Here is a 24,806-nt window from a genome sequence, read left to right as displayed (position 1 = left end):
GGAATGTCAGAAGCTTGAACGTGGTAGGGAAACTAGAAAATCTGAAAACGGAAATGCAAAGGCTCAATCTAGATATAGTAGGGGTCAGTGAAGTGAAGTGGAAGGAAGACAAGGATTTCTGGTCAGATGAGTATCAGGTAATACCAACAGCAGCAGAAAATGGTATAACAGGTGTAGGATTCGTTATGAATAGGAAGGTAGGGCAGAGGGTGTGTTACTGTGAACAGTTCAGTGACCGGGTTGTTCTAATTAGAATCGACAGCAGACCAACACCGACAACGATAGTTCAGGTATACCTGCCGACGTCGCAAGCTGAAGATGAACAGAGAGAAAGTGTACTAGGATATTGAAAGGGTAATGCAGTATGTAAAGGGGGACGAAAATCTAATAGTCATGGGCAACTGGAATGCAGTTGTAGGGGAAGGAGTAGAAGAAAAGGTTACAGGAGAATATGGGCTTGGGACAACGAATGAAAGAGGAGAAAGACTAATTGAGTTCTGTAACAAGTTTCAGCTAGTAATAGCGAATACCCTGTTCAAGAATCACAAGAGGAGGAGGTATACTTGGAAAAGGCCGGGAGGTACGGGAAGATTTCAATTAGATTACATCATGGTCAGACAGAAATTCCGAAATCAGATACTGGATTGTAAGGCGTACCCAGGAGCAGATATAGACTCAGATCACAATATAGTAGTGATGAAGAGTAGGCTGAAATTTAAGACGTTAGTCAGGAAGAATCAATACGCAAAGAAGTGGGATACGGAAGTACTAAGGAGTGACGAGATACGTTTGAAGTTCTCCAACGCTATAGATACAGCAATAACGAATAGCGCAGTAGACAGTGCAGTTGAAGAGGAATGGACATCTCTAAAAAGGGCCATCACAGAAGTTGGGAAGGAGAACATATGTACAAAGAAGGTAGCTGCGAAGAAACCAAGGGTAACAGAAGAAATACTTCAGTTGATTGATGAAAGGAGGAAGTACAAACATGTTCCGGGAAAATCAGGAATACTGAAATACAAGTCGCTGAGGAATGAAATAAACAGGAAGTGCAGGCAAGCTAAGACGAAATGGCTGCAGGAAAAATGTGAAGATATCGAAAAAGATATGATTGTCGGAAGGACAGACTCAGCATACAGGAAAGTCAAAACAACCTTTGGTGACATTAAAAGCAACGGTGCCGGCCGCGGTGGTCTAGTGGTTCTAGGCGCGCAGTCCGGAACCGCGGGACTGCTACGGTCGCAGGTTCGAATCCTGCCTCGGGCATGGATGTGTGTGATGTCTTTAGGTTAGTTAGGTTTAAGTAGTTCTAAGTTCTAGGGGACTGATGATCACAGAAGTTAAGTCCCATAGTGCTCAGAGCCATTTGAACCATTTTTGAAAAGCAACGGTGATAACATTAAGAGTGCAACCGAAATTCCACTGTTAAATGCAGAGGAGAGAGCAGATAGGTGGAATGAATACATTCAAAGCCTCTATGAGGGTGAAGATTTGCCTGATGTGATAGAAGAAGAAACAGGAGTCGATTTACAAGAGATAGGGGATCCAGTATTAGAATCGGAATTTAAAAGAGCTTTGGAGGACTTACGGTCAAATAAGGCAGAAGGGATAAATAAAATTCCATCAGAATTTCTAAAATCATTGGGGGAAGTGGCAACAAAACGACTATTCACGTTGGTGTGTACAATATATGAGTCTGGCGATATACCATCTGACTTTCGGAAAAGCATCATCCACACAATTCCGAAGACGGCAAGAGCTGACAAGTGCGAGAATTATCGCACAATCAGCTTAGCAGCTTATGCATCGGAGCTGCTTACAAGAATAATATTCAGAAGAAAGGATAAGAAAATTGAGAGTGCGCTAGGTGACGATCAGTTTGGCTTTAGGAAAAGTAAAGGGACGAGAGAGGCAATTCTGACGTTACGGCTAATAATGGAAGCAAGGCTAAAGAAAAATCAAGACACTTTCATAGGATTTGTGGACCTGGAAAAAGCGTTCGACAATATAAAATGGTGCAAGCTGTTCGAGATTCTGAAAAAAGTAGGGGTAAGCTATAGGGAGAGACGGGTCATATACAATATGTACAACAACCAAGAGGGAATAATAAGAGCGGACGATCAAGAACGAAGTGCTCGCATTAAGAAGGGTGTAAGACAAGGCTGTAGCCTTTCGCCCCTACTCTTCAATCTGTACATCGAGGAAGCAATTATGGAAATAAAAGAAAGGTTCAGGAGTGGAATTAAAATACAAGGTGAAAGGATATCAATGATACGATTCGCTGATGACATTGCTATCCTGAGTGAAAGTGAAGAAGAATTAAATGATCTGCTGAACGGAATGAACAGTCTAATAAGTACACAGTATGGTTTGAGAGTAAATCGGAGAAAGACGAAGGTAATGAGAAGTAGTAGAAATGAGAACAGCGAGAAACTTAACATCAGGATTGATGGTCACGAAGTCAATGAAGTTAAGGAATTCTAACCAATGACGGACGGAACAAGGAGGACATGAAAAGCAGACTCGCTATGGCAAAAAAGGCATTTCTGGCCAAGAAAAGTCTACTAACATCAAATATCGGCCTTAATTTGAGGAAGAAATTTCTGAGGATGTACGTCTGGAGTACAGCATTGTATGGTAGTGAAACATGGACTGTCAGAAAACCGGAACAGAAGAGAATCGAAGCATTTGAGATGTGGTGCTATAGACGAATGTTGAAAATTAGGTGGACTGATAAGGTAAGGAATGAGGAGGTTCTACGCAAAATCGGAGAGGAAAGGAATATGTGGAAAACACTGATAAGGAGAAGGGACAGGATGATAGGACATCTGCTAAGACATGAGGGAATGACTTCCATGGTACTAGAGGGAGCTGTAGAGGGCAAAAACTGTAGAGGAAGACAGAGATTGGAATACATCAAGCAAATAATTGAGGACGTAGGTTGCAAGTGCTACTCTGAGGTGAAGAGGTTAGCACAGGAAAGGAATTCGTGGCGGGCCGCATCAAACCAGTCAGTAGATGGATGACCAAAAAAAAAAAATAAAGTCTAGGGGACTGATGGCCTCAGATGTTAAGTCCCATACTGTTCAGAGCCATTTGAACCATTTTTGAAGAAATCTGGTGGCGTCAAATCTGGCGATGTAGCGGGCTAGTTAACAGGGCCACCTCTGCCGATCCACCGACCAGTGTAAACACGCTCAAATACCTCCCGTGTTTCAATACGATGGGCAACCGTCATGCTGAAACCACACACGTTGCTGGAGATTCAGAGTAAGATCCTGCAGTAATAACGGTAGGTCCTATTCCAAAAACGTTCGACGTGTGCGTTCATTTAACGTGCCGTCTATAAAATATGGACCAATGGCTTTATTTCCCATAATGCTACACCATACGTTAACCAACCAAACACGTTGTTGGTCAGCTTGCCGTAACCAGTGGGAATGGTGTACAGTCCAGTAATACATGTTATGCCGGTGAACGCTACCATAGTTTTTGAAAACTCAGTGGATAACAACGTGGAGGCCGTTTGCCTTTGTTGACGTTCCCATTTACAAAACACTACCCGGTTATGGAAATCGGCGCCATGATGTTCTTGATGCAGTGGTACGCGGTTTTGTTGATACTTAAGACGGTGCATTATTGTGACATTACTGCCTAGGGACGTACTGGAATCGCGGTGTATTTGCCGAGGGCTAATCCATGGGTTAGCATGCACTGCTGTTTCATTAGCTTCTCCTGTAACACGTTTGCTTCGTTCACTTTTGCTAGTCTGTTCGCTACTGTCAGACATAAAGGCCTTGGCATCCTTGTAAAAGAACGAACGAGAGCGAGTTTTCTGTGGAAAACGCTCGGAATACAAGGCAGCAGCAGCCTCAACATTTCTCCTACATTCTCCGTAAATCAGGACCATTACATTTTTTTTTTGTTTTATGGTTGCAACATTCATCGTCCACTTGCTCCTCTTTTCTCCAAATGATAGGTGGATATGCAGGCAATAAACACTGTGTAGTATTGTAATTTTTAGAGCCGCTATCTGTTGTACGTCTGCCTAGGGCTGTTGATATTTCTCAATGTATCCAGAATTCGATATATCGATATTTTATAAAGTATTATTATCGGTCCTCGATATATAAAGAAAAGTGTCGATATATCGACGGAAAATGTATCGAAGTACCGGCCTATAAAAATATCGGCTACAGAATGAGATTTTCAGCGAAATGTGAGCGGATATGAAACTTCCTGGCAGATTAAAAGTTTGTGTCGAGTCCAGACTCGAACTCGGAACACTTGCGTTTCGCGGAATAATGCTCTACCAACTGAGCTACCCAAGCACAACTGACGGCCCGTCCTCACAGCTTCTATTCTGCCAGTACCTGGTCTCCTATCTGTAGAAACCGCTACGGTCGCAGGTTAGAATCCTGCCTCGTGCATTGATGTGTGTGATGTCCTTAGGTTAGTTAGGCTTAAGTAGTTCTGTCTTAGGGGACTGATGACCTCAGATGTTAAGTCCCGTAGTGCTCAGAGCCATTTGAATCACTTTGATTCTGACAAGATGTGTCCATGTTGTGAACAGTGGGAGTTGACCTCCAAAAAATTGAAGTGTCTGATTCTTCACAGGAGTACCACAAATACAAATAACAAAAATTTCTGATCTACTATTGCGAATTACTTAGAAACGAAAATGTTACGAGGAAGACGAATGAAGGACTGCGTGTTATTGACAGAACTCTTACAAATTCTAAGAGATTTTCTAAAGAGATTGCCTACAGTACGCTTCTGGGGTAGAGAGGCTCGGTATGAGACCTTTTCCAAACAGAAATGGCAGGGAACATTGGGTAAGTTAAAAGAAGGGAAGCCCGTTTCTTATTTTCACGAAATAGGTGAGACAGAGTGTGGAACATGATAAGTGACTTGGGGCGGCAGTCATTTGAATAACACATTTTAACGTTGCGGAGATATCTTTTCACCAAATTACCAACACCAACTTTTTCCCAAATACCAAAATATTTTACCGACTCCCACCTACATACGGAGAAATGTTCATCGTGAGAAAATAAGGGAAATCAGAGCTCACACGGAAAGATTTAGACGGTCACACCTCACACGCGTAGTTCGAGAGTACTATGGTCGACAAATAGTCTGATTCTCCGAACCTTCTGCCTACCACCTAAGTGTGAATTTCAGAGTAATCACGTAAATATAGAACTCAGAAAGGTGATGTGACACACCTCCAGTATCTCCTACACATGTATGTACCTTTAACAAGCAATAAATGTGCTAAGTTCCTTGTATAAAGCGTTTTACGTAAGTGACATCATCTTCTGTCTTGCGCAACGAACGGCAGGGCCGAACGTGCAACAGTTTTTCACAGCACACTGGTCAGAGTTCATTGCCTCCGCTGTGTACGTACCGCGAAGCGGGAGATTTGAAAATGATCCAGTTTTCAAACTGTCTTACAGCAGCATCTGAAACCTTCCACAGGGCCAAAATCTTGCATGCGCGGAAGAGTTGGTTACCGATAGTTGCGAACCACCGCGGAAACAAATAATGTCTGGTTTTCCAAGAGGGCAGCACCTGACAAACTGCAGCTTCTGCCACCCTACAACTTTCAAGGTCTTATACCCTATTCGCTTCCACTGTTCGTTTCAGTCCCTATCACGATGGTGAAATAGATCACTTTGGATGTATTCCAGTCTCTTTCTTCTACACCTGTTAGCCTCTATAGCTCCCTGTAGTACCACAGACGTAATTCCGTGATGTCCAGCGATAATCTGCTTTTTTATGTCCTCCTTGCTCCGTCCGTCATTGGTTATTTTGCTGCCTAGGTGGCAGAATTCCGTAACTTCATCTACTTCGCGCCCATCAACTCTGATGTTAAATTCCTCCCTGTTCTGATTTCTGCTACTTCTCAATTCTTCCGTCTTTATTCGATTTACTCTCATTTTATTTTTTTATTCATTAGACTGTTGGTTCCATTCAGTAAATTCTGTAATTGTGGTAATTACTGAGAATAGCATGTCATCACCGAATCTTACTGAATTTTAATTGCACTCTTGAATCTTTCTTTTATTTCCGTCATTGTTCCTTCGATGTATAAATTAAACACAGCATGGGTGAAAGGATTACACTCCTACCTTAACCCTTTTTAATCCTAGTACTTCGCTGTTCATCTTCTAGTCTTATTTTTCCCTCTACATTCTTGAACATATTGTATATTATCCAACTTTCCCTCGTTATTACCCCTATTTTTCTCAGAATTTCGAACACCTTGTACCATTTTACATTGTCAAATGCTTTTTCCAGGTCAACAAATTCTATGAACATGTCTTGAAGAAAAATGGCTCTGAGCACTATGGGACTTAATATCTGTGGTCATCAGTCCCCTAGAACTTAGAACTAATTAAACCTAACTAACCTAAGGACATCACACACATCCATGCCCGAGGCAGGATTCGAACCTGCGACTGTAGCAGTCGCGCGGTTCCGGACTGAGCGCCTAGAACCGCTAGACCACCGCGGCCGGCGGGGACTGCCTTCGTTGCACAAGACAGACAGCGATCCATTTGAGATGTGATCCATTTGAGATGCCTTCTTTACCGGGTTTCGAACAGTTCATGCCAGAAACTATGCAAATATATTGCTGGTTAACGATACATACATGTGCAGCAGAGTCTGGAGTTTGGGTCTGAAGTGTATGTTACTGCACATTAGCATTCAACATATCCCCATTTCGAATGCGGCACATATCGTACTCGCGTTCATACTGCGCCATGTGGTGTGCAGCATTTCTGGAGTGGTTTGGTGAAATATCGCTCTAATCCGCCCCCGTATGTCGGCCAGATTCTATGGTATTCGTGCATACGCTGTTGACGTATCCCCACCCAAAAAAATCTGTAGGCGTTTGGTCGGGGCTATTAGGCGGCCTCAGGATAGGTCCACCATGGCCGCACCAACGATGACAGAATATCTGGTTGAAAAGTTACCGAACTACGAGAGGCCGATGCGGTGGAGCGCCGTCTTGTAGATAAATAATGCTGTCTTGCTGAACTGAGGGACCACATACTGATCGATCATTTCAGTGTCTCTGACGGCTCGAACAGTCTCCTCTACAAGAAAGAATGGGCTGAAGGGGACTGATCACTCCGATCCAGAGCGACGCCCCATTCGAGCTCGTATGGACCATGAGAATTCTCGGTATCATTAATGATACGATTATGCGGTAGACTCGGGCATTGACCTGGAATGTTGTATCTCCAAGAACATCAATCGATTTAACCACTGTTCGTTCGCTTCCTGTCGCTCATACCTAATCATAAGAAATTGTTGCATGACCTCAAAGAGGCAGTTTTAAATACAGGGTGCTCATTTTAAGTGAATTTATTGAAATGTCACGTAAACTACATATCGGATCAAATAAAATTATACGAGGTGCATTCAAGTTCTAAGGCCTCCGATTTTTTTTCTAATTAACTACTCACCTGAAATCGATGAAACTGGCATTACTTCTCGACGTAATCGCCCTGCAGACGTACACATTTTTCACAACGCTGACGCAATGATTCCATCGCAGCGGCGAAGGCTTCTTTAGGAGTCTGTTTTCACCAGTGGAAAATCGCTGAGTCTATAGCAGCATGGCTGGTGAATATGCGGCCACAGAGAGTGTCTTTCATTGTTCGAAAAAGCCAAAAGTCACTAGGAGCCAGGTCAGGTGAGTAGGGAACATGAGGAAACACTTCAAAGTTGTTATCACGAAGAAACTGTTGCGTAACGTTAGCTCGATGTGTGGGTGCGTTGTCTCGGTGAAACAGCACACGCGCAGCCCTCCCCGGACGTTTTTGTTTCAGTGCAGGAAGGAATTTGTTCTTCAAAACATTTTCGTAGGACGCACCTGTTACCGTAGTGCCCTTTGGAACGCAATGGGTAAGGATTACGCCCTCGCTGTCCCAGAACATGGACACCATCATTTTTTCAGCACTGGCGGTTACCCGAAATTTTTTTGGTGGCGGTGAATCTGTGTGCTTCCATTGAGCTGATGGCGCTTTGTTTCTGGATTGAAAAATGTCATCCACGTCTCATCCATTGTCACAACCGACGAAAAGAAAGTCCCATTCATGCTGTCGTTGCGCGTCAACATTGCTTGGCAACATGCCACACAGGCAGCCTTGTGGTCATCCTTCACCATTCGTGGCACCCACCTGGATGACAGTTTTCGCATTTTCAGGTCGTTATGCAGGATTGTGTGCACAGAACCCACAGAAATGCCAACTCTGGAGGCGATCTGTTCATCAGTCATTCGGCGATCCCCCAAAACAATTCTCTCCACTTTCTCGATCATGTCGTCAGACCGGCTTGTGCGAGCCCAAGGTTGTTTCGGTTTGTTGTCACACGACGTTCTGCCTTCATTAAACTGTCACACCCACGAACGCACTTTCGACACATCCATAACTCCATCACCACATGTCTCCTTCAACTGTCAATGAATTTCAATTGGTGTCACACCACGCAAATTCACAAAACAAATGATTGCACGCTGTTCAAGTAAGGAAAATGTCGCCATTTTAAGTATTTAAAACAGTTCTCATTCTCGCCGCTGGCGGTAAAATTCCATCTGCCATACGGTGCTGCCATCTCTGGGACGTATTTACAATGAACGTGGCCTCATTTTAAAACAATGCGCATGTTTCTATCTCTTTCCAGTCCGGAGAAAAAAAATCGGAGGCCTTAGAACTTGAATGCACCCCGTAATTCCAATTTGTTTGTCTCAGAGGAGAACATTCAACAATACCACACTCGATCCGCCACCCCTCTCCGTGCGCGGGTGGCGAGGGCTAATTTTGAATTCTTCAATGGGAACCCCATTTTCTTTTTATTGCAGATTATAGCTGTATGGGAAAAATCTACATAGATTTGTCTGCAGCATTTCCTTCGTTTCACCACAGATGGCGCTGTAATGGCAGGAATAGAAATGCGTACGCAATCGTAATTTACGACATGCTACTCAATGGACCTTGAATATCCAATGCCTCCTGCGACCCTACCTCCTTGCAGCGAGGGTAAGACAGGCCAGTATTTCGTAACTTCTGATTGGAAACTCCATTCGCAACGCTGTATTCCTCCCACGTATCAAACAGGGGACTAATCGACGGCCGGCCTGGATGACCGAGCGGTTCTAGGCGCTACAGTCTGGAACCGCACAACCGCTACGGTCGCAGATTCGAATCCTGCCTCGGGCATGGGTGTGTGTGATGCCCTTAGGTTAGTTAGGTTTAAGTAGTTCTAGGGGACTGATGGCCTCAGACGCTAAGTCCCATAGTGCTCAGAGCCATTTGAACCATTTGACTACTCGACGCGCCACCGTGGTCGTGTGGCGAACTACGACGAATCGTAACAGGCACTTCACATATCGTGCATACTAGGTGTGTTGATAAAACATCTATACATCTATATATCGATAATCGTTCAGCTAATATCAATTTTTATAGGGTATAATTTCATTTCCGATATGTCGATACCAAAATGGCAGCATCGACTGCCGATATCTTTATTTTATATATTTTGTTTGGCAGTTTTCGGTCAATATTTGAAATAGTTCTTTTTAAATTACTGTAGAACATAATTTTGCTGTAACTGTGTGAATGAGTCTCACTACATTCTGAGGTTTCATCAAGTCCAGTGGTGTCCTTTGACTGTGTGAAGCAAGTACAGGAGGCACAAAGAAGTAGTCGGAATTGCACTGGGGGGTGTCGGTATGGATGGAATAATAAGATTTCCGATGTGAATAAGTAGCACATCAACGGCGTTAGAAACAATTTTAACGTAACTAGTGTGCCACTTCTTCACATCGGCAGTCCCCAAGAGCAGTTCTGAAAATGATGAACAAAAATCTAAACGTGAACACTGATCTTTGCAGTGGGTGGAGACGTGTGAGGGGAAATGGAGACATAATGGGCGCTCGGCGCTATAAACAGAAACTGCCACGTTTAACGTAACCATGCAGTTTTGACACTGCCGCTGCTACGTAGCTGGCGTTTGCGGAAATGAAAAAACAGAAAGTCGTCATTACGTGTTCACGACAAATACGATACGTGACGAAATGAACGACGTACACATCGGACACCTTTAGTTGTGCCACTTACATGCAGTACCATTGTAAGCAAAGTGGTTACCGCCAGGCGTGAACGTTTCCCTTTCAATTCTTGCTCTGAGGGGGTATAAGAAGGCTTCTAGCTTACTGATATATAGAATATTTAATCGTAAAGCAATACTTAAATATACAGCTCTAAGACCGGCAGTATATTTACAATGTGCAGCCGACATAAAACTTCCTGGTAGATTAAAACTGCGTGCCGGACCGAGACTCAAACTCGGAACCTTTGCCTTTCGCGGGTAATTGCTGCCCCAACTGAGGTAGCGCGACTCACACCCCGTCCTCACAGCTTTAATTCCGCCAGTACTTCGTCTCCTGCCGACTGAAGCGCCTAGAACCGCTCGTCCACTGCAGCCGGCAGTCAGGATCATTTTTTCATTCCTTTATAACTTCTTATGATTTTACTAAACCGTAAACTACAGCATGACCTGCAAACAATTGAAGAGAGTTGTTCAGATCACGTCCTAAATCCTTTATACAGATTACGAGCAGCAGGCCGCTATGACACTTTCTTGTGTAACCTTAGATATAACTTCGGTTTTACTCGATGACTTCTCGTCATTTATTACGAATTGTGACGTTTGAGACATGAAATCCCGAAAGAAGTCGCACAGATGACACAATGATTCATAGGCACGCAAATCGTTTGGAAGCCACTTGTGAGGAACGGTGTCAAAAGCCTGCTGGAAACTTAGAAATATGAAATCAAGCTAAGATTCTGTGTTGATAGCACTCACTACCTCGTGTAAATAAAAAGCCAGTTGTGTTTCGGTAGACCCATATTTTGTGAATCCGTGCTGGTTGTGTGTCAATGGATGGTTTCCTCGAGCGATCTGGTAGTGTTGGAACAGTGTAGATTCCAAAATCCTTCTACGAATCCGCGTTATTGGTATGGGTCCATAATTCAACGAATGACATTTCCTTGTGTATCTTCGTGATCTGCTCAAATTTGTAGTCTTAAAGTATCTATCTTTTGTCTTCCGAGCAGTCGCACATGATGGATTAAACTGTAGACATTTCATCGACATACTATGAAAGGAAACTACTTAGTGTTCTGTCTACACCAGAAGATTTGTCTGTATTAAGTGACTTAAGTTACTTCACTACACAGAGTTTGTATCTACATCCAGATTTCTCACGTTGGCAGCTGTTCTTGTTTTAAATTTTGGAATATTCACTGCGCCTTCTTTGCCGAAAAAATTTTGTGAAACCGTGTTTACCAATTCCTCTTCTTAGTGACTGTTCCTTGCTTAATACTTCCAGGCAAGTAGGAATTGTTTGAAGGACATTAACACAAACCCGAAACTTTGACTGGAAGAAAGAGCTTAGCTATCAGGTCTCCAAGTTGGCTTCCTCCGTTTTGCAATAGAAGGCAAGAGTGGCAAGAGGTGGTACAGGTGGTAGGTTGTAAGCGTCAAGCAATTAAGCTTAGGCGTTTTAAGCATACGCGTACCCACCAAAGTATTACTCGATTTCTGATTGCATCATAAAGTTATTCTCTATTGAATATGTCAACTATCGAGCCCAGAACTCATAATTTGCGGCAAGTGTTAATTTTCTGCTTTAACATGAAGATATTTGCAGGTAAGACTCATAAATGCCGGATACGACCCACGGCGAGGTACCTGTTAGTGAAAGAACGTGCCCAGAATGGTTTCAGTGCTTCAAGAACGGTGACTTTGACGTCGCGGACCGACATGACGGCGGAAGACAGAAAGTTTTGGAAGCTGCAAACACGGACGGAAACAATCACAGGAGATCACTATCAAAAGCAGCGGTAAACGTGAAAAGGTGATTTTCCAGCGAACAGTGCTCGCCCCATGGTGCAAAACCGGTCAAAACATACTTCGAAACACTCAAATGGGAAATCGTACTCCACCCTCCGTATTCTCCAGGCAAAAGCATCTTTTGAATACAACCCGTTTCGATCGATAGTGCACAGCCTGGTTGACTAGTATTTCCGGTCATAAGAACAAGTCCAAAAATATGTCGATTCATGGATGTCGTAGACGCCCAGTTCTTCCGCCGCAGTAGTAGTATGCTGCCCGAGTGACTTCTGAAAGTAGTGAACAGCGATGAATAATAGTTTGATCTTAAATTTTTTCGAAGTTTTTCATAAGAAAGCTTGAAACCTCGAGAAAAAACGGCGGTCGCAAAGTGGTAGACCTAATAGAACCGAAGCGTTGTCTCGAAAATAAATCTTTCACAGTGCATCCTGTTTCATCACCTTCGAAGAAGTTTCAACATAGCGCGTACTCCGCCGTAGAGTGAAAAATCCATTCTGTTCCTCCATTTATGGACACTACTGCAGAATATGACTTTCATGACAAATATGCGATAGACGCATAAATTTCTCAAAGTACGCTGATACTGAGCAAATGAGTTTCTCAGACACAACCCGCGCGACCGCGTTCCAGATATGGAGATGAGAGAAGAGCTGGTGGAACTTTGTGGCAGCAGTTCATCACGAGGAAAACGAGCTTAGTAGCGGAATAATATGCTGGTAGAATCCCCCACGTCGTGTTTTAGGTCATAAACTTCTGTTTCACGTAACATTTTTACTTGCTCTAACTGGAACATCGTAGTGGCCGACATGTTAATATGATTAATGTGGGCTCTATAACAAAAATGGAAACGTATTCTTTTAGGAAGCTTTCATATGAGTATTCGCCAATTTCATTTTAATCCTTTTTTAAACTGCATCTAATAGCTATATGATTGTACTGCAGGGTTTTTCAAAGAGTCAGCTGATTACCTAGCTAGAAGCACGCTTTTCTTCTTTAAAATCAAAGTAGGTAACCAGTATTTTCAGAAGTATAGAAAACGCACAAAAGCATTTCATCTCTGTATTTTGGTCTTCAGATGACGCATAGTTTTTCTCTATTGTCTACCAGAAGCAGCATTGCGTTAATGAGTAAAAGTGGCATTGTTGTCAAGAGAACTGTTACAGTGAGCTGAAATTTAAATATTTGAAAACGAAACTCGGCAGTTCAAGAGATTGTATCTGTGCACACGAGATTTAAACATTTTCCTGTAGATGCTACATGGGTAACAACCTGTCCCACGTGAATATCCTGTGTCTCTACTACTTTTCTCAAAAGTGAGTGCCTTTGGGTTTGACAGGAAAAAATGAGCTAAGTAACATTTAATCGTCGTACCAATTTCAGTTCATAGAGCAGATAAATATGTTTTTAGCAAAGCTGTTGAAGATAAATGAGTGGTGAATGAATTAGTTTATAACTCCATAAATGGGTTACAACCGTTTCGCTAGCCACAAAGCAGCTCACCCTACACGGGAAGTGCTCCACTGTTTTTGTAACTAAATTTTACTTCAATTGATTAGCAGTATAATGAGACTTAAAGTGTGTTCTTTTTTGTTCCAGCCTTCCGGGAGAGCTGGGAAGAGTGGTGGACATACGATGGTATTTCAGGTAAGGCAGACACCGTCTTTGTTCAGACTCAGTAGATTCAGTTCCAGTACACGGTCAGGAGCAATTGCTGCGAATCCTTTCAGTCGCTGCCACTTGTTTCTGTACAAAAACGTCTCTAAATGTGCTCACAGAGCTACTAATATATCTCTCTGTGGTTAGAAGTGTTGGTATAAAATTACTGGAACTTAATGGACTCCCAACGCTCGTAATAATAGTACGTAGTACTTGTGGATGTTGAAAAAATTCTCAAACCAACGTTCATCCGTAATTGTTGAAAAGTACTTCATTCTTAAAATTTACAGGAATCTACTTTTCCCATTGTCGCCTAGTATACACAGCTTATCTGACGAGCAGTAGTGCTTAATACTATTTTTATGTTGAAGTCGATATCTGTATATTTGGTAGGTCGGCAGAAACCAAACAGGGGGGAAATATTCGTCACTTGCACTACCAGTCCCACAAGGATAGGAAAGGTGCAGAAGTAGACCTAGCGTAGGTGAGTATCAGTATGAAGAAAAGTAGTGATTGTTACTTGGACGTTTCTTTTTTACCGTTCTCCAGTTAAGAGATTGTACAGAAGATTCTATTACACACAACTGTCTTTACAGAATGAGTTAGAGATAATTTGATCCCATGATTCTGTCGGTTTCTTTAAATCTGCCGGTGTTCTGAAAACGTAAACCAAACACTACCTTCAAAGCAGTTAAACATGTACATCACCTGAAGAAAAAACGACCAGTTCTTTTTGATAAAATCATGTAGTCTACTGAAGAAGACCCTTATGATTTCACCTTCATATGTTCGGAAACGATTAATTTCACTTTATCAGCTGCTATTGGATCATGCGAGTCAAAGCTGCTTTATCGTAGAGCGAAAAATACGTAATTCTAAGAAAACTGATAAAAAAACTGAGATAACATAAGGAGGCTTTGAAAATTATAAAAAATTGCAATACTGCAGGGTCGAAACTACTGTAGAGAATATAAGGAACGTTCCACAGTGAAGCATTTTAGCTTAGACAATCTGTTATTGGACACTCTTTTTTCCGGTTGTACTGGAAGCCTACTGGAAAATAAACTTGCAGAGTAGTGTCAGATTCCTGTTCAGTGGTTACAGGAATATTATCCAAGTGTAGTTCGGTTTTGTGTTTAATATTTACGGAGTAAATAAGGTTTTTTCATTCGAATGAATCCACTTTCTTAAACACAAATCCCACGAGAATATATATGTACAGTGATGGATTCCGAGATACTTGAAGAACGACTTGCACTAAGTTCAACAACATATACCACAGATCGTTCTGATTGTCCTTCTGAGCTAGCAATACTGATCGTGAATGTGAAAGATCATAGCATATAGAACAGAGTAAAACTAAAATACGATAGCACAGGATATAATAGAGTAAAAGTGTACAGGATAAACAAGTCTTCCATTTTCACTGCAAGATATATTGGAAATTTTATAGTAAGAGTAGCAGCATTTAATTTCTGCAGTAGATTCTGGCTTTGGCTTTGGCGTTTACGTGAATTGTTCACTACCCATGGCTGAAATCTCTGATCTCATAGCGAAAAGTGTATTATTCAGTCTTCTCAATAACGATAGCTCAAATAAATAGCATTAGCTGGAAGTTCGACTGCACCAGCTGTTACACAGCCCCCATCTTCGGTACAGTCGATATCGCCCTCCTCTGCCACCTTCGGCGTCGTGAGACCATAGGCTCTGTCACATCTAGGCTAGCCGTCTTCCAGTGAAACGAATCACACCTCAATTTTGAATGTTCAGTAACACGTTTACCTTGCAGGTATTGAACCAGTAACAATTAATATAATGAGATAACTACTGAGAGTGACGATAACACAACAAAGAAGGTATTCGATTCACTTCTGCACTGTGGTCTAATAAACTAAATATTAGCCTACAGAATTTCGGACCGACTGTTTTATTGCATTGAAGAGTTCTTAGCAAAGAAACCGCAGCATGTCATTCACAAGATAGAAATTTTTAGAAGTTAAAATTGCTTGCCGCGTAACCAAACGGGGTGCTTTCGGACGGTCAGTGACCCATACGAATGGTTTACTAGCTGGCGTCGGATGTTTGGTGTGGCAATTCCAGGCTGAGACTGTCGTACGTGGAGAAGTTCCAGTGCTGGAAAATGGTAGTGAAATGCAAGAACGTATGTAGGAATCGACGTGTGGTACAGGGGATTAACAAATGTCACTTATCGTGTACAAACTGGCGCCAAGACCCGACTGCTGAATGACGACTAGTAGAGACATACAGGGCTATTACAAATGATTGAAGCGATTTCATAAATTCACTGTAGCTCCATTCATTGACATATGGTCACGACACACTACAGATATGTAGAAAAACTCATAAAGTTTTGTTCGGCTGAAGTCGCACTTCAGGTTTCTGCCGCCAGAGCGCTCGAGAGCGCAGTGAGACAAAATGGCGACAGGAGCCGAGAAAGCGTATGTCGTGCTTGAAATGCACTCACATCAGTCAGTCATAACAGTGCAACGACACTTCAGGACGAAGTTCAACAAAGATCCACCAACTGCTAACTCCATTCGGCGATGGTATGCGCAGTTTAAAGCTTCTGGATGCCTCTGTAAGGGGAAATCAACGGGTCGGCCTGCAGTGAGCGAAGAAACGGTTGAACGCGTGCGGGCAAGATTCACGCGTAGCCGCGGAAGTCGACGAATAAAGCAAGCAGGGAGCTAACCGTACCACTACCGACGGTTTGGAAAATCTTACGGAAAAGGCTAAAGCAGAAGCATTTCTTAAACTGGAGATTGGAAAACCGATGGATCGGTCGTGGTGGAGATCATGATCAACAATTCATATCATGGCCTCCACGCTCTCCCGACTTAATCCCGTGCGATTTCTTTCTGTGGGGTTATGTGAAAGATTCAGTGTTTAAACCTCCTCTACCAAGAAACGTGCCAGAACTGCGAGCTCGCATCAACGATGCTTTCGAACTCATTGATGGGGACATGCTGCGTCGAGTGTGGGAGGAACTTGATTATCGGCTTGATGTCTGCCGAATCACTAAAGGGGCACATATCGAACATTTGTGAATGCCTAAAAAACTTTTTGAGTTTTTGTATGTGTGTGCAAAGCATTGTCAAAATATCTCAAATAATAAAGTTATTGTAGAGCTGTGAAATCGCTTCAATCATTTGTAATAACCCTGTACATTGCACATCTGGTAGTATGCATTTATGAGCGATTTAAAGTGTACTAACTACAGAAAACTAATCGTAGGAGGAGCAAATGCCAGACTAGAGTTCTTTGGATTTCTTAGGATGTGTAGTCCTCCTAAGAAGGAGCTAGCCTCGTCTGATATTTGAATATTGCTCCTCAATCTAGCATTCTTATCAGTTAGGATTTACAGGGGAAATAGAAAGTATCTGAAGAAGAGCAGCGTGTTTCGTCACATGTTGGCTTACTAAGCGCAGAAACGTCACTGAGAGGATCACCAGCTCCATTGGCTGATGCTACGTCTGAAGCGTTATGGAACACGGCGCGGTTAACTGTTTAAATTGACAGAGCCTTTGTTCCTAGAAAAGTCAACCACTATATTGCTTATGAAGCTGATAACTGTACAGATTGGTGATCTTGCATCTTTCGGAGAATGAAGTTATAGTGAAATCTGGACCTTTCGCTGCTTACAGGCGTTGATAAACATCAAGGGGGACAGTTGAAAAATGTGTGCTCCGACCGGAACTCGAGCCCGGGACCTTCTGCTTACATGGCAGACGCTCTATCCGACTGAGCCACCGAGGAGGCAGACGGTAGTGCGACAGCAGGGACTTATCTCTGGCACGCTCCCCGTGAGACCCACACTTTCCAACTTTCTGTCCACACACTACATTTGTAGTGACCCTGCCTACCATACCCATTACTCGCGGCAGTCAATCTACTGATTCCCGTAAGAGTTCAGGCAGCCTGAGTGCATCCACACTGAAGACGATCAGTGGCCGGTAAGCCTTATCTGTATGAAGCTGATATCTGTACAGATATCACTGGTGATTTGCAGCTCTAGAAGATTAATGAAATTTAGACCTTTCGCTGCTTACGGGCCTAGATTTCATTATAACTTCATTGTATTGTTTCGTCCTACGGATATCTCACGAAGGGCTACGAATGTAAAATTAGAGAGATTCGGGCTCACATGAAAGCTTATCACCAGTCGCTTCTCCTGCACACTATTAGCGATTCTAAGAGGAAAAGGTTGGACCTACAGCTGTAGTCAGAGCATTCTCCCCTACACGCCATAAGAAGGCTTTTAGAGTTCAGATGCAGATGTAGAAATGCACTAACTCAATGCAGTATTTGAAATACACATAATTTGTGGTTGTCAAATTTCTATCGGAACTTTCAATTAAAACTGAAATAAATGATGATTGTATTAAGACTGATACCTATTAAGTCACTTCTACATGAATATCTACAATTATATACCTGCACCAACATACATACTCTTCAAGCCACGGTATGGTGCATAGTAGGCAGCCTTTACAAATAGTCATTTACTTTCTAGTTCCACTCGCAGACATACAGAGGTAAAAACGACGAACGTCGGAGCGTCATTCTGCAGTCAGGCTCAAATGTCGGTTTTCGAAATTTTCTCAATAGAGCCCCTCGGAAAGAAAGTTACTGTCTCTCTATTGGTATCCATTTGAGTTCCGTAATACTTGCGCCTTGTTCGATCCCACCGGCAACAAATGTATCATCCCGCCTCCGAATTACTTCAATGTCCTCCTTTAGTCCGTTCTGGTGTGAATCCCGAATACACCAGCCGTACTCAAAATTGGGTCCCACTAGCGTCTTTTAAGCGGTCTCCTTTACAGAAGAACCACACTTTCTTAAAATTCTCCTGATAAAAACCGCAGTCGACCATTCGCCTTCCCTACTAAAATCATTACATGCTCATTCTATTTCATAATGCTCTGCAACATTACGTCCAGTTATTTTAACAACGTGACTGTGTCAAGCAGCACACTAGTAATGCTGTATTCCATCATTATGGTTTTGTTTTTCCTACTCATCTGATTTAACGTACATTTTTCCACATTAAGTAGTAGATGCCACTTAACACACCAAGAAGAAACTTTATCTATGTCGTATTCTCCTGCAGTCTTTTGCCACGCGGCAACTCCTTGCGGTTTGAGGCGCCATGTCACGGATTGCGCAGCGTCTCCCGCCGGAGGTTCAAGTCCTCCCTCGGGCATGGGTGTGTTGTTCTTAACATAAGTTAGTTGAAGTACTGTGTAAGTCTAGGGACCGATGACCTCAGCAGTTTGGTCCCTCAGGAATTCACACACATTTGAACATCTGATTAACTTCTACACCTTCCCCTACACCATAGCATGATCAGCAAACAACCGCTGATCGCTGCTTGGCCTGTCGGACGGCTCATTTATGTACATACACTGTAGAATCAAATAAATTGGTACACCTGCCTAATATCTTGTAGCGCTCCTGCAATCACGCAGAAGTGCCGCATTATCATGTGGCGTGGACTCGACTAAAGTCTCATGTAGTGCTGGAAGGAACTGACACCATGAATCCTGCAACGCTGTCCATAAATCAGTAAGAGTACGAGGGGGTGGAGATCTCTTCTGAACACCGCATTCCAGATATGCTCAATATTGTTCATGTAAGGGGAGTTTGGTGGCCAGCGTAAGTGTATAGCAATTCTGGACATGTGGGATGTCGCATTGTCCTGCTCGAATTTCCCAAGTCCGTCTGAACTCACAATGGACATGAATGAATGCAGGTGATCAGACAGGAGGCTTACGTACGAGTCAGCTGTCAGAGTCAATTCTATACGCATGAGGGGTCCTATGTCGCTTCAACTACACACGCCCCGCACCGTTATAGAGCCTCTACCAGCTTGAACAGTCCCCTGTGACATGCAGGGTCCAGGGATTCATGAAGTTGTCTCCATACCCGAACGTCCATCCGCTCGATACAATTTGAAACGAGATTGGTTCAAATGGTTCTGAGCACTATGGGACTTAACATCTGTGGTCATCAGTCCCCTAGAACTTAGAACTACTTAAACCTAACTAACCTAAGGACATCACACACATCCATGCCCGAGGCAGAATTCGAACCTGCGACCGTAGCGGTCACGCGGTTCCAGACTGAAGCGCCTAGAACCGCTCGGCCACACCGGCCGGCTAAATGAGATTCCTGTATGTAATAAAGTTGAAAGAACGGACCTGATATTTTACAGACAAATACCCTTAAGATCGGTCTGCTGCAGAGCAGTCAATTCTAATACAATAAATTTCCTTAAGAAGGAAAAGCTTCTGTAAACAAATCAGATGGGCTGAGAGAACATGGCTCGTGTGAATCTCAGCTTCCCCCGTTTACGTTTGAGATCCTGCGAGATTCTGACATTGCCGTAAAGCATTTGACAGTATGCCACACTGTCGACTGTTAACGAAGGCACAAGCATACGGAATAGGTTCCCAGATATGCGTGTGGGACGTAGACTTCTTAAGTAACAGAACCCAGTATGTTATCACCCAAGGCGAGAGTTGAACAGAGACATGGTTACCTTCAAGAGTGCCTCGAGGAAGTGTGATAGGACTACTGTTACTTTCTAAACTGAAGCTCCAAATAAACTGGTACAGACATGCGTATTCAAATATAGATATATGTAAACAGCAGAATGCGGCCCTGTGGTCGGCGACGCCTGTATAAGACAACAAGTGTCTGGCGCATTTCTTAGATTGGTTAATGCTGCTACAATGGCATGTTATCAAGATATAAGTGAGTTTGTACGTGATGTTATAGTTGACGCACGGGCGATGAGACACAGCATCTCCGAGGTAGCGATGAAGTGGGGATTTTCCCGTAAGACCATTTCACCAGTGTACCGTTAATATCAGGAATCAGGTAAAACATCAGACCTCCGACATCGCTTCGGCCGAAAAAAGATTGTGCAAGAACGGTACCAACGACGACTAAAGAGAATCGTTCAACGTGACGTAAGTGCATCCCTTCCGCAAATTGCTGCAGATTTCAATGCTGGGCCATCAACAAGTGCTAGCGTACAAACCATTCAACGAAGCATCATCGACTTGGGTTTTCGGGGCAACTCGTGTACCCTTGATGACTGCACGACACGAAGTTGTACGCCTCGCCTGGGTCCGTCAACACCGAAGTTGGACTGTTGATGACTGGAAACATGTTCCTGTCGCTTTAGACTTCGCGTAAGACGAGATATAAGCTAAGTAAGATAACAATGTTTCAGTGTACTCTTCGTAAAATCGAATTCTGATTCCATCACGACCTGGCGACATAATCAGTTTCAACTCTTCCAATTGTTTCTCTACGCTGTGTGTGCTTATTACTGTCTTCTCCATAAGGGAGTTGTGCGATGGTCAAACGACGGCATATTTGTACGATTCTCACGCGTGAAGGATTTGTTAGATACGTAGTTTAAAACTTCGGCTTTCGGCTTTTGACTTACATTTATTTAAGGTATAACTTCCCTAATTAACGATTTCAGGACTCGCCGTAGCGTGTGCTCCAAATTATTTTCAAATGTGAAAGTTCGGTAACCATCATTATGTGTCATTTGCCACTCACTCACTCACAGCTGATGGTTTCTTCCAGTCGTTTCCATATGTAACACTTTCCAGTGTTACATATCTACGCCACTCCACATGTTTCCTGATGCCATCTACCCAACTTCGAGTGTCGTCTCGTTCATTTTCCGTGTCAAGATAGCCAGCAGCATCTGACGGGGAGTAATTATGGTACTACAATCATTTCATCCTGAATGTTAATCGTTTCCAGTCCGTAATCATCTTTTCTGCAAGCAGCGTGGTTCATGGTGAGAGGTCCTGCGGAACAGGGATGATAAGCAAGCCACTTAGCCATTCAGTTAACTACAAGGAAGTGACATGAGAGCTCACTTTCCAAGGTCCAGGTTCAAATTAGTTACAAGCAGCTAACGGCACATATCAACCTTCTGATCACACCGTTCCTAATCAGAATCGCTCAAGTTTGCTTTATCTGGAGGATGTGGTAGGGACTGGTTGCCGAGTAGTAATCTGAAGAAGATAATAACATTTGTTGCCGTTGTCTTCTGTCGGAAGACTGGTTTGATCCAGCTTTCCATCATACTCTATGCTGTGCAAGCTTCTTCACAGCCGAATAACTACTGCATCGTACATCCTTTTGAATCGACTTACTGCACTCATCCCTCAACCTCCCTCTACTATTTATAACCCCCACTCTTTCCTCCAGTACCAAACAGGTGATCCCTTGATGTCTCACAACGGCGTCCTACCAACCGCTTCCTTCCTCTAGTCCAGGGGCGGGCAAACGTTGCACGCGGCTCGCGAGCGCACAGCGCTGCACGTGTGCTGCTCGCGAGCAATCGTCGAATGGGGCAGTGGCGACAGCCGGCAGGTTGCGGCAGTGTAGTACCAGGCTAAGCAGCGGACGTTGATGCGAAGCGACCACTACGTAGTGAACGTTGTATTTCAAGAACCGGAAAATGCAGAGTGAATCAAGGAAACGGAGACGTGGAGATTTGCTATCTTTTAAAAAGTAATGGGAGAATCATTTTTTGTTTGTGCAAAGACGTGAAAATTCGAAATGTTTAATATGTGGCAGTATTCTCGCTGGTCAGCAGAAGTTTAGTATTAAAGGCCATTAAATTTCACAAGGACGAGTACAATTTATTGTCGGATTTTGAGCGGATGGGGAAATTGACTGAGCTTAAGAGGAGCGACCTGACGATATTAGATGCATCTGTCCTTGTTGCCGTTGTCACGAGAGATCTGCGACTTTCTCTCGTCATGTCTCTCATCTAACTGATTTAACATTTTATGGAGCACTGTTTTCAATTTTTCAGGACGACAACAATAATAGCCCAGCGGTACGTGCAAGCTATAAAATTGCGCTTAATATAGTGAGAGCTGGAAAACCATTTGCTGAATTAATAAGTTTCGGTTAAGAGCAAACATAAGTGATGAAAATTTACGTAACTGTTTGCGTTTGTCTGTATGCAGAAATTTTGTTCCAGATATTAAACGTATTGTTAACTCCACCTGTGATAATTAAATAAAACGTATCGTAGTTAATAGGTACTCTTTCAAACCATGATTTATTTCAAGCACTCCTGCTAACCTTATTCCATCATTCAATAAAGCAAGCTAGAAAAACAAAACGCATTACAGAGGAAGGAGTGGACAGAAGGTATGGTGGGGAGGGGAGGTAAGCGGGTGGCCAGCTTGCCCCTGTGTGTACGCAGAACACCTGTTAACTGCACGCGTGCAAGTGCACCGCACACGTGCAGGATTCCTGTCCGCCCCTGCTCTAGTCAAACTGTGCCACTAATTTCTTTCCTCCTCGGTTCTAATCAGTATCATCTCATTAGTTACATGTTCTACCCATTTAATGGTCAGCGTTCTTCTGTACCACCACATTTCGAAAGTTTCTTTCCTCTTATTCTATAAACTGTTTATCTTTCGCCGGCCGCGGTGGCCGAGCGGTTCTAGGCACTTCATCCCGGAATCGCGCGACTGCTACGGTCGCATGTTCGAATCCAGCCTCGGGCATAGATGTGTGTGCTGTCTTAGGTTAGTTAGGTTTAAGTAGTTCTAAGTTATAGGGGACTGATGACCTCAGATGTTAAGTCCCACAGTGCTCAGAGCCATTTGAACCATTTTTTTGTTTACCTTTCATGTTTCACTTCCATATATTGCTACACTCCATGCAATTAATTTCCAAAAAGACTTCCCATAACTTTAATCTATATTCGATAACAACAAATTTCTGCTCTTCACATACACTTTTCTTGTCATTGTCAGTCCACATTATATATCTTCTTTACTTCGGCCATCATCAGTTACTTTGCTGCAAAAATAGCAAACCTCATCTGCAACTTTAAGTGTCTCGTTTCCTAATCTAATTTCCTTAGCATCGCCTGATTTAATTGTACTATGTTCTATTATCCTTGTTTTGATTTTGTTGATGTTTATCATATATCCTTGTTCCCAGACACATTCGGTTCTCCTCTTCCAAGTTTTTCTGTCTCTGACTCAAATACAATGTCATCAGCAAGCCTCAAAGCTTTTATTTCTTCTCCAGGAAACTTTAATTCCTTCTCAGTATTTTTCTTTGGTTTCCATTATTCGTTGCTCAATGTATAAACAACCGCACACCATGTTTGCTCTAGTAGTACATTGAACAGTGGAACGTGAGCTCCTTAAAATATCATTCAAAAAGGGGATTAAATAACTCTTGTAGCACTTAGTTGGTAGTGCAGAAACACATTACACTAACCGTAAGAGCAGTTTCAGTATGGGAAGGAAGATTGAGATGTGATAGTCGGTTCCACTTTTTGGTGATTGTGGTAGGGCAGCATATGAAACGAAATGTATTGTACACATAAGTATTAGAAGACCAGTTACTCGTCTCATAGCACACCTAGACTCACCAGCGAACATGTGATCCGGCACATAATGAATGTGGAGCGGAATCAGACACTTAAATCGGCAATTTGTAGAGAAACCCTATACAAACACTTCTACGGACCCACATACTGCCAAGGTTGTTTCGACTACGCTGAAGAAGTTCCACTGTGATGCTCGTACACATCCCCCATACAATTCGGATCTCTTGCTACGTGATTCCCGTATTTTCGTAGCTCTGGTCGTCGATTTGCTGTGGATGAAGAGGTACACGCCCTGGTACAATCTGTGTTCCACATGTGAAGGTAAACATTTTCCCGTGATGGAATTGACCATCTTTTCTCACAGTAGGATAAATGTATTAACCGTTATAGCATTAATTTTGAAATAATAAACAGTTTATGTACTTTTTCTCTCCTGTCTCGTTTTTATTTGACTGTTAAGCTGTCGCAATGCAGATTATATCTGAAGCCAAGGTCTTCTACGTATATGTTGTGTGTGTAAATAGAATACTAGCACCACAAAGTAAAACTGATTGAAGATGGAGAGTTAATGATAATTCACAGGGTTGTCACATAAAATGGTAATAGGCATTAACTGTTTTACGCACATACAGGAAACGCAGCAGATCACACATGAGAAACTCAGAAGGATTTGTAGTCTTTTGGGCACTACAGTGCTTCTCGTTCTCGTTTTTTACTGAATGTAGTAGATAAAATATTGAATCCTTAAGAAAAAAGACGATAGTATGTAACCGAGAGACACTGGGAATGTGCTGTC

General features: G+C 42.9%; 1 protein-coding gene across 1 annotated transcript in view; it reads left to right on the top strand.

Annotated features, from left to right (window-relative positions):
• LOC126412714 (carbonic anhydrase-related protein 10-like) overlaps positions 1-24,806 on the top strand; it is a 437,817-nt gene that overhangs the window by 157,398 nt on the left and 255,613 nt on the right. Inside the window, exon 3 of the mRNA XM_050082432.1 lies at positions 13,531-13,578. Within this exon, the coding sequence (XP_049938389.1) occupies positions 13,531-13,578 (48 nt within the window). The remainder of the gene's footprint in view (positions 1-13,530; positions 13,579-24,806) is intronic.

The sequence above is a fragment of the Schistocerca serialis genome, chromosome 7, assembly GCF_023864345.2.
Source record: "Schistocerca serialis cubense isolate TAMUIC-IGC-003099 chromosome 7, iqSchSeri2.2, whole genome shotgun sequence".
NCBI classification, from domain to species: domain Eukaryota; kingdom Metazoa; phylum Arthropoda; class Insecta; order Orthoptera; family Acrididae; genus Schistocerca; species Schistocerca serialis.
The sequence above is the reverse complement of the archived record's forward strand: the minus strand, read 5'-3'. Positions and strand labels throughout refer to the sequence as shown.